Source organism: Leucopleurus acutus (genome assembly GCF_964270905.1).
Source record: "Leucopleurus acutus genome assembly, chromosome: 19".
NCBI lineage: Eukaryota > Metazoa > Chordata > Mammalia > Artiodactyla > Delphinidae > Leucopleurus > Leucopleurus acutus.
This window is the reverse complement of record NC_139161.1, coordinates 21,537,815-21,549,155: the sequence shown is the minus strand read 5'-3', so window position 1 is coordinate 21,549,155 and position 11,341 is coordinate 21,537,815. Positions and strand designations below refer to the sequence as shown.

The window sequence follows — 11,341 nt, the reverse complement described above, 5'->3', positions numbered from 1 at the left end:
TATTACCGATTAATAAAATAAAAGACATAATTAACCCTAGTATAGGGAAGCAGGATAAGGTGATTAAATGCATAACAAGTGTATGTTACTTTCTCTGGGGAAAGACTGGGTTTTAAGCATAACAGTGTCTGGCATCATAAGTGCTCAAAAATATAAATCCAAATTCATTTTAAGCAGAGTTAGGAATTAGCAGAACAAGGAACTGGCCCCAGCTAATGTGTGGGTCAAGAGTGCCTAGGACTTCCTGGGTCAAATGAGGGCTTCTGATAAAAGAGAAGGGAAAGGGGTAAAGACAAGGAGATGGATCCCATGAGTCTGGGTTTTTTGTTTTGTTTTGTTTAATACCTGACTAAAAAATAATAGCAAACAACTCCTGAAAATCTAGAATTGTAATAAGATTACTACATGATAAAAGGGAAGCCATGAAATGAACAGCTTCCATTATATTTTCTTTTAAGAGCCAGGGAGCATACTGGTAGTTTGGTCCTGACTACTAAAATCATTTGACTTCAACACTGCACTGCCCACATCAGAGACTGTAAGCAGTGTAAATGGAGAGATACCCTAGATCCTATCAATAAACCCAGGCCCCTCCACAACCAGCCAGATTCCAAGAGGAAAGAAAAGCTGACCTGCCTTACTGTGTTACTGGATAACAAGATACAATGTGGTTCTATTACATAGTAAAGTCACTTACCAAACAAGATATTCTAACAAAGCTAACTACTTTTTTTTAAAGCATGTAAAAATTACACATTTCTACATATACACAATATACTTTACAGTTTGAAAGATAGTCCAAATAATTCAACAGTTCATTTAGGGGTTTTTTTGCATTGTTTTCCCTTCCAGATTCTTTGTCACTCCCTTGGCTCTGCCCTAATCTGACATCATCTGTCACATTATCTACTAAATCAAGTAAATGTTCGTTTACCCTGGTAAGCACAAACTATCTGGGTGACTCTGGGGAGAGAGGTTTCTGAAAGGTCCAGTCTATTCTGAGGTGGCAGAATAGGTTTGTTCACACAGGTGGAGGGAAGAGGCATAAGGGAGCCTCCTTCCAGAGCAAGATGAGTGCTCACACCTTGATGTTCCAGTGCCCACCCATTTAACAACAGTTAAGACCTGCTCTGCACCCAGCAAGTTACTGAGGGTCCCATAGAGCAAGTCACACTGGTTCTCAAAAGAAGTGGGCTGTTTCTGGAATCCATGGAGGAGAGTCACTTTGAACAGTGGTGGTTTGACATCTGTGGAAGAAGCCATTTGAACTCTTATAAAGAGAATTTTTAAGGGATCAGCAGCCTCCCTGGAAATTTCAGGAAAACCAGCAAGAGAGGGGATGGCTTTCATCTTTTCATAAAGTTCTTCTCCAGAGCTACTGAGGTTCTCTGTAGAGAGTAGATATTCCGCTTCACCCGATCTTCCAGAGAGGAGGTAGATGCACTCTCTAGCTTCATGCGGCTGGGAAGAGAAGACAGGTGAAAGTTAAGTAACATGCATTTATCAACTGGCAGAGTAAGAAGAAACAGGTTGCTAGCCATAAAGCCGCTGCAGAAGCACAAGCTCTCTTAAGCCCATGTAGATAACTTTCGAGTGACTCCATGTGGAACTCAATTTTTTATCAATTTATAAGGGAAATGTATCTGTTTTGGAAAGTAAGTCCAAGCTTCATTTGAAAAAGGCTTCCTGAGCCATGAATTCTTAGGAGAAGGCCAAGGAGATTCAGTGAAAATACCAACTCACTTCTCCTCCCCTCAGATGAAAAACGTCCCACTGTCTGGCCAGAAGCTGGGAGTAGTAACAATGGTGTCTGGGGGCTGAGCTCCGCACCGACACAGAAACACTGGGAACACAATGAATGAACCAGTTGCCCAACTGCCTCCTTGGGACCATCGCCACAAAAGCTGATAGGCAGGAAAATGATGCACTCACTGGATAAACTTCCCATCCCGGGAGTCTAGCTTTTCCAGCCTCTGCTCCCGTTCATCGTCCTTAGCGTGCCTCTTGAGGATGTTCAGCCTCTCTTCCTCCCGCCACTTGGCGTTTTCCATCATCTCTTGCCGTTTTCGCTCTAGCTCCTCTGATGAGAGCTTTCTGTTGAACACAAAAATCACCCTAAGGTCTACTTCTCTCCCAGCAACAACAACAACAAATAGAGAAACACCACAGGGAGAAGAGAAACCAAGTAGGACCCCAGGTTCTCCAGCCCATGGCTCTCTTCTCTCGGAAATGCCCAGCCCAGTGCCACACTCAGCATGAGTTTCCTTCCTTCCTAATATCTTATTCAGGTGGTTGCACTCAAATTTCAAAGACTTTTAGTGAAGGATTCCATACTCTCACTCAATAATCTCTGGAGTAATTACTCTGAAACAATAAATACAAAAAATAAACTGAGAACTAATCAGGAGCCTCAGGCTATGGCAATTATATTCCAGTTGTTTGCTCAACAACTTATAAAACAGGGGACTAGGTTCATCCATGTAACGGTTAACATCTACCACCTACCCACTAGAGGTGCTTAGAAATTCATGGACGTAGTGCATGAGTATACCACTTTAGGACTAAGCTAGAAGCAAGATGCCTGAAGAATTCAATTTAGCCTCGGACAGTAATAGGTAGGTCTTTCCTGGCACTCACTGCAAATGAAGAGCAAGAAGAGGAGGTGTTGAACCAGCTCGATCACTACCAATGTCAGACATCCAAATCCATTGCTTCTCAAATTTGTGTGATGTACTGATCCCCCTTTAAAAGGAAAAATAATTATCGGAGTCCCATAAGGGAGTGGGAGCCCAATTTTGAGAAAATTAAGATACTAAAATTTGACATTTAGTTATCTATAGCGAAATGAAAAGCCTCCCCTTCAAAAACCCCACTAACTAAAATACATAAAAGCACAAGAAGATGGAAGAGGAAATAACACTAAATAAGAGATGTGAACAAACTGTCAGAAGATGGAAGTGGATGAAGGAGTAGTAACCACTTTAACAGATTAGAGGAAACTGAATCCTAAGTGCCTGATACTGATCAGAAGCAAGATATTCACAATGCAAAACCCAGGAAAGGTTCAGGGACTGCAGGAACCAAGCACTTTGGAGGGTGGTGCACAGGGTTGAAAACAAAGGGACTAATTTAAGGTCTGTATAAGGAGCAATTAAGACATTCTGGGGTCCTCATGCCTGACTCCGGGAAGCCTCTGACTACTCTCCCAAACATCTACAGCAGACCCTCTAGAAGGCAGACCCTCCAGCAGTTTCTGAGAAATTGAACCACACAGGAGAATGACACCAGACAGGTACATGTAAAAGAATGAAATTAGAATATTTTCTCACATCACATAACAAAAATAAACTCAAAATGGATTAAAGACCTAAATGTAAGACAGGAAACCATAAAACTCCTAGTTTTATGGACGTGGAGTTCATCTCTCTCCACGGATACATGAGGAATACATCTATAAATACAACAATTCTCACAGAACACTGGCTGAAAACTAGCAGAAGACCTTGGACGCCAGAAAGGACTATAAAGATCCCTGCATAACTGGGTAGGATGGAAAAAAAAGAAGGGAGGAGGAGGAGGAAAGGAAGCGGATGGGGACCTGCACTCTGGGGCGGGGGAGCTGAAGCAGAGGAGATAGTCCTGAATTCGGGGAAACCCCCTCTCCGACGGGAAAATCGATTGGGACAGAAGGGAAGCATTTGAGGCTGTTGGAAGAGGGTGAAGTGGCCAATCTGTGGCAGACGGGACAGAGTGAGAAATACACAGATGGTCCATACCACGGGCCTGCGTGCCCCAGACTGGGACGTGTGTTCACAGGTGTGCAAGGGGGCTGGGAACTGGTGCATGGGGATTGGAGAACGGGCCCAGAGTGAGAACCGCTGCTGGATGTGGGAAGATGAACTGAGGGGACGAGAGGGAGGAAATCTGCAGCAGGAAATGCCTATGCAGGAAGACTGGACTGCCATGAAAGCAGGCGCTACTGCTGAGTCACATGCATGGGGAGGAGCCACTACTGTAACCTCTCTCTCCCCACACGGCCGGCGCCTGCCAATGACAATAAAAGAAGCCCGCTCAGGGCTGGCCCTCACACGCCTACTGCCGGATGCCAGAAAAACCCCGGCCGGGGCTGGCCTTCACGTGCCTTATGCTGGGCGCCAGAAAAGGCCCTCACTAGGGCCATATCTCTTGCGCTCGTGGCCGCCGGCTTCCCTGTGCATTTGGCACGGTCCGGGCTCCTGCGATCCAAGCAGTCAGACCACCTCTGTACCCCATCCTCACAGGGGCAGACCCAAGAGCTCCAAGGCAGCCTCAGGACCAGACTCCTGTGGGTGGACCACACACAGAGGTGGGGATAAAACCAAAGCTGAACCCCAGGGACAGGGTAACTAAGGAAGAAGATTGAAAATCTTTCCATCAGCATACAAGCTGCAGATTAAATCCCCAGGATCAGCTAGGTAGACCCTGCATCTATGGAATATCTGAGTAGACAATGAGTGTTTCCCACAAATGAAAACGGTCTAGCTCTGGCAGCTGTGGACTTTGGGGGCAAGCACACACAGGAACTGGGCCAGATCAGAGTCTGAGTGGTGCTCACAGGGCCCACAGCAGGTCCAGAGACCAGCCCAGAGGCAGAAGAGCCTCTTGGGGAGGCAGAGGTGGGCTGTGGCTCATGGCATGTGCAAGGACACTTACAGCAGAGACCCCAGGGAAACATAATTATTACTATTAATTTTATTATGTTTTGATTCATTCTGTTGTTGGTTCTAGCTTTTTTTTTGGTTTTTCTTTTCTTTTTTTGTTTGTTGTTGCTTTCGTTTTTTTTCAGTCTTTTGGGATCTCCATGTTTTATTACATATTTTTATTGTTTATTTTTATTTTTTATCCAATTACTTTGCTCTTCTGCTGTTCTGTGTTCTTTCCCCTTATTTTTTCCTTCCTCATTTTCTTTTTCTTTTTTGAGTCTTTTCATTTCTACTTTGTTTTTCTGTCGTCCTGTGTTTTTTCCCTTTTTCTTTTCTTTCATTATTATTATTTTTTAATTGCTTTTAGTGGTTTGTTCTGTTTCCTTGCTTTACTCCTCAGCTGGCACACTGCTTTGGTTTTGTTTTTAGATCATGTGTTTTTGTTAGTTTTAATCCTAATTGTTTGATTTCATTTTTGAGTTCTTCTCTTTGTCTGGTTCTCCTGCTTTTTGTTTCATTGGGCTCTGTTTCTGTTTCTTTTACATGAGTGTTTCTGCTTTTGTTTGATTTTGTTTTTACCATTTCTCCAGGGTTTTGTCTTTTTCTTTAATATATCTCCTATTTTACTGTTTTACATTTCTGTCCCTGCGCTGCTTTTCTGTTGTTCTGCCTTCTTTCCCCTTTCTCTCTCTCCCTCTTTTTTTTACATCACTTTTTGTCGGTTTGTTTCGTTTCTTTGCTTCATTCTTCGGTTGGTGCTCTGCTTTGGTTTTGTTTCGGAGCTTCTGTCAGCTTTCTTCTTAATTGTTTGATTTCGTTCTTGGGTTCTTTTGTTTGTCTGGTTGTTACCTTGCTATTTGATTTATTTAGTTCCGTTCTTGTTTCTTTTGTGTGTGTGTGTGTTTCCTTGTTTCTGTTTGTTTGATTTTACTGTTTACCATTTGTCTGGGGTTTTGTTAGTCTATTTTTTAATCCCCTTTATTGCTGGGATGAGTGACTTGCGGGGTCTTGGTCCTTCAACCACAAGTCGGGCCTGGGATTCTGGAGTCGTAGCACCAAGTCCAGGATGCTGGACCAGTAGAGAGTTCCTGGCCCCAGGGGAGATTAATCACCGAGAGCGTCCGAGAGCTCTCACGGAGGCCTCTATATGAATCCAAGACCGGGCTCCACCCAACTACCAGCTGCTCCCAGTGCTGGATGCATCACACCAAACAACAAACAAGACAGGAACAAAAACCCACCCATTAGCACAGAGACTACCTAAAGTCATACTAAGCTCACAGACACCCCAAAACACACCACCTGACACGGCCCTACGCAGCAGAGGGAAAAGACTCAGCTCCACCCAGCAGAACGCAGGCACCAGGCCCTCCCATTAGGAGGCCTACACAAGACACTGGACCAACCCCACAACTGGGGGCAGAGAACAGGAGCAAGAGGAACTACAACCCTGCACCCTAGGGAAAGGAGACATCAAATACTGTAAATTGGACAAAATGAGAAGACAGAGAAATATCGTATAGACAAAGAAGCAAGATAAAAACCCACAAGACCAAATAAATGAGGGGGAAATAGGCAAACTACCTGAAAAAGAATTGAGAGTAATGATAGTAAAGATGATCCAAAATCTTGGAAATAGAATAGAGAAAATATAAGAAACCTTTAAGAAGGGCCTAGAAGAACTAAAGAGCAAACAAACAGTCATGAACAACACAATAACTGAAATTAAAAATACTGCAGAAGGAATCAATAGCAAAATAACTGAGGCAGAAGAACGGATATGTGAGCTGGAAGATAGAATGGTGGAAATAACTGCTGCACAGCAGAATAAAGAAATAATGAAAAGAATGGAGGCCAGTCTCAGAGACCTCTGGGACAACATTAAGTGCACCAACATTCGAATTATAGGCATCCCAGAAAAAGAAGAAAAAAAGAAAGGGTCTGAGAAAATATTTTAAGAGATTATGGTTAAAAACTTCCCCAACATGGGAAAGGAAATAGTCAATCAAGTCCAGGAAGCACAGAGTCCCACAAAGATTAAAGCCAAGGAGAAACACGCCAAGACACACATTAATCAAACTAACAAAAACTAAAAACACAAAGAAAAAATATTAAAAGCAGCAAGGGAAAAGCAACAAATAACATACAAGGGAATCCCCATAAGGTTAACAGCTGATCTTTCAGCAGAAACTCTACAGGCCAGAAGGGAGTGGCAAGATATATTTAAAGTGATGAAAGGGCAAAACCCACAACCATGATTACTCTACCCAGCAAGGATCTCATTCAGATTTGACGGAGAAATCAAAAGCTTTACAGAGAAGCAAGAGTTGAGAGAATTCAGGACCACCAAACCAGCTTTACAACAAATGCTAAAGGAACTTCTCTAGGCAGGAAACACAAGAGAAGGAAAAGACCTACAATAACAAACCCAAACAGTTAAGAAAATGGTAATAGGAACATACATATCGATAACTGGCTTAAATGTAAATGGATTAAATGCTCCAACCAAAAGACACAGACAGGCTGAATGGATACAAAAACAAGACCCATATATATGCTGTCTACAAGAGACCCACTTCAGACCTAGGGACACATACAGACCGAAAGTGAGGGGATGGAGAAAGATATTGCATGCAAATGGAAACCAAAAGAAAGCTGGAGTAGCAGTACTCATATAAGACAAAATAGACTTTAAAATAAAGACTATTACAAGAGACAAGGAAGGACACTATATAATCATCAAGGGATCGCTCCAAAAAGAAGATATAACAATTGTAAATATCTATGAACCCAACATAGGAGCACATCAATAAATAAGGCAAATGCTAACAGCCATAAAAGGGGAACTCGACAGCAACACAATAATAGTAGGTGACTTTAACACCCCACTTACACCAAAGGACAGATAATCCAAACAGAAAACAAATAAGGAAACACAAGCTTTAAATGACACAATAGACCAGATGGACTTAATTGATATTTATAGGACATTCCATCCAAAAACAACAGAATACACTTTCTTCTCAAGGGCGCACATAACATTCTCCAGGACAGATCACATCTTGGGTCACAAATCAAGCCTCAGTAAATTTAAGAAAACTGAAATCGTATCAAGCATCTTTTCCGACCACAATGCTATGAGACTAGATATCGATTACAGGAAAAAAACCTGTAAAAAATACAAACACATGGAGATTAAACAATATGCTACTAAGCAACCAAGAGATCACTGAAGAAATCAAAGAGGAAATCAAAAAATACCTACAAACAAATGACAATGAAAACAAAACAACCCAAAGCCTAAGGGCTGCAGCAAAAGCAGTTCTAAGAGGGAAGTTTATAGCAATACAATCCTACCTCAAGAAACAAGAAACATCTCAAATAAACAACCTAAGCTTACACCTAAAGCAATTAGAGAAAGAAGAACAAAAAACCTCCAAAGTTAGCAGAAGGAAAAAAATCATAAAGATCAGATAAGAAATAAATGAAAATGAAATGAGGGAAACAATAGCAAAGATCAATAAAACTAAAAGCTGGTTCTTTGAGAAGATAAACAAAATTGATAAACCATTAGCCAGACTCATCAGGAAAAATAGGGAGAAGACTCAAATCAACAGAATTAGAAATGAAAAATAACAAATGACACAGCAGAAATACAAAGGATCATGAGAGACTACTACAAGCAATTATATGCCAATAAAATGGGCATCCTGGAAGAAATGGACAAATTCTTAGAAAAGTACAACCTTCCAAGACTGAACCAGGAAGAAACAGAAAACATGAACAGACCAATCACAAGCACTGAAATTGAGACTGTGATTAAAAACCTTCCAACAGGGGCTTCCCTGGTGGCGCAGTGGATAAGAATCTGCCTGCCAATGCAGGGGACATGGGTTCGATCCCTGGTCTCGGAAGATCCCACATGCTGTGAAGCGGCTGGGCCCGTGAGCCATGGCCACTGAGCCTGCGCATCCGGAGCCTGTGCTCCGCAATGGGAGAGGCCACTACAGTGAGAGGACTGCGTATGGCAAAAAAAAAAAAAAACCACAATGAGGTATCACCTCACACCAGTCAGAATGGCCATCATCAAAAAATCTACGAACAATAAATGCTGAAGAGGGGGTGGAGAAAAGGGAACCCTCCTGCACTGTTGGTGGGAATGTAAATGGATACAGCCACTGTGGAGAACAGTATGGACGTTTTATAAAAAACTAAAAATAGAACTACCATATGACCCAGCAATCCCACTCCTGGGCAAATACCCTGAGAAAACCATAATTCAAAAAGAGTCATGTACCACAATGTTCATTGCAGCTCTATTTACAATTGCCAAGACATGGAAGCAACCTAAACATCCATCGACAGATGAATGGATAAAGAAGGTGTGGCATTTATATACAATGGAATATTACTCAGCCATAAAAAGGAATGAAATTGAGTTATTTGTAATGAGGTGGATGGACCCAGAGTCTACCATACAAAGTGAAGTAAGTCAGAAAGAGAAAAACAAATACTGTATGCTAACGCACATATATGGAATCTAAAAAACCGGTACTGATGAACCTAGTGGCAGGGCAGGAGTAAAGACGCAGATGTAGAGAACAGACTTGAGGACACAGAGCGGGAAGGGGAAACTGGGACAAAGTGAGAGAGTAGCACTGACATACATACACTACCAAATGTAAAATGGATGGCTAGTGGGAAGCTGCACCACAGCACAGGGAGATCAGTTCGATGCTTTGTGGTGACCTAGAGGGGTGGGATAGGGAGGATGGGAGGAAGCCTCAAGAGGGAGGGGATATGGGAATATGTGTACACTTATAGCTGATTCACTTTGTTGTACAACAGAAACTAACACAACATTGTAAAGCAATTATAATCCAATAAAGATATTTTTAAAAATAATATATAAAAAAAGAAACATAGGCAGAACATTCTTTGACATAAGTCACAGCAATTATTTTTTTAGATCTGTCTCCTCAGACAAAGGAAACAAAAGCCAAAATAAACAAATGGGACCTGATTAAACTTGAAAGCTTTTGCACAGCAAAGGAAACTATCAACAAAACAAAAAAAACGAGACTTCCCTGGTAGCGCAATGGTTAAGAATCCACCTGTCAATGCAGGGGACATGGGTTTGAACCCTGGTCCAGGAAGATCCCACATGCCGCACAGCATCTAAGCCCGTGTGCCACAACTACTGAGCCTCCGCTCTAGAGCCCATAAGCCACAACTACTGAGCCCGCATGCCACAAGTACTGAGCCCACACGCCTAGAGCCCATGCTCCGCAGCAAGAGAAGCCACTGCAGTGAGAAGCCTGCACACCGCAATGGAGAGTAGCCCCCGCTCGCTGCAACTAGAGAAAGCCCGTGCACAGCTATGGAGACCCAATGCAGCCAAAAATAAATTAATTAATTAACTTAAAAAAAAAAAGAAATACAACTGATTTTTAAAAAAACCTACTGAATGGGAAAAATATATTTGCAAATGATATGACTGACAAAGAGTTAATATCCAAATTACATAAGCAGCTCAAACAACTCAATATCAGAACAAACAACCCAATTAAAAAATGAGCAGGAGACCTGAACAGACATTTTTCCAAAGAAGATATAGTCTTCTATATCTTCTTGTGCATGTTGGCTAGTCTTCTTATAGTCAACATGTACATGAAAAGATGCTCAACATTGCTAATCATCAGGGAAATGAAACAAAAACCACAATGAGATATCACCTCACACCTGAAGAATGGCTGGTGTCAAAAAGACCACAAATAACAAAGGTCAGTGAGGATGTGGAGAAAAGGGAACCCTACTTACCCTGCTGGTGGGAATGTAGATTAGTGCAGCCACTATGGAAAGCAGTATGGAGGTTCTTCAAAAAAGTAAACATAGAACTACCATATGAAGCAGCAATTCCACTCTTTTTTTCTGCCACGCCATGCAAGATCTTTGTTCCCTGACCAGGGATCGAACCCGTGCCCCCTGCAGTGGAAGCACAGAGTCCTAACCACTGGACTGCCAGGGAATTCCCAGCAATTCCACTCTTGAGTATATATCCAGAGAAAATAAAAACACTAATTTGAAGAGATACATGCACCCCAATGTTCATAGCAGCATTATTTATAATAGCCAAGATATGAAGCAACCTAAGTGTCCATCAACAGAAGACTGGATAAAGAAGATGTGGTATGTAATGGAATATTACTCAGCCATAAAGAAGAATGAAAATTTTGCCATTTGCAACAACATGGATGGACTTGGAGGATATTATCCTTAGTAAAATAACTCAGAGAAAGACTGTATGTTATTACTTATATGTAGAATCTAAAAAATGATACAAATGAATGACTATAACAAAATAGAAAACAGACACACAGATGTAGAGAACAAACCAGTGGTAAACAGTGGGGAGGGGGATGGAGGAGGAACAAGATAAGAGTAGGGGACTAAGAGGTACAAACTACTATGTATAAAATAAATATGATACAAGGATATATTATACTGCACAGTGAATATAGCCAATATTTTATAATAACTTCAAATGGAGTATAATCTATAAAAATATTGAATCACTATGTTGTACACCTGAAACTGATATAATATTATAAATAAACTACACTTTAAAAAAAGGTGTCTACTGGGGCTTCCCTCGTGAC

General features: G+C 41.7%; 1 protein-coding gene across 1 annotated transcript in view; it reads right to left on the bottom strand.

The window, feature by feature from the left end:
* Position 1: 1 nt before the first annotated feature.
* CWC25 (CWC25 spliceosome associated protein homolog) overlaps positions 2–11,341 on the bottom strand; it is a 30,730-nt gene continuing 19,390 nt past the window's right edge. The window contains exons 9-10 of the mRNA XM_082860985.1: positions 1,933–2,094; positions 2–1,461 (exon numbers count right to left, since the gene is read on the bottom strand). Coding sequence (XP_082717111.1) covers positions 1,347–1,461; positions 1,933–2,094 — 277 coding nt within the window. The 3' untranslated portion in view covers positions 2–1,346. The remainder of the gene's footprint in view (positions 1,462–1,932; positions 2,095–11,341) is intronic.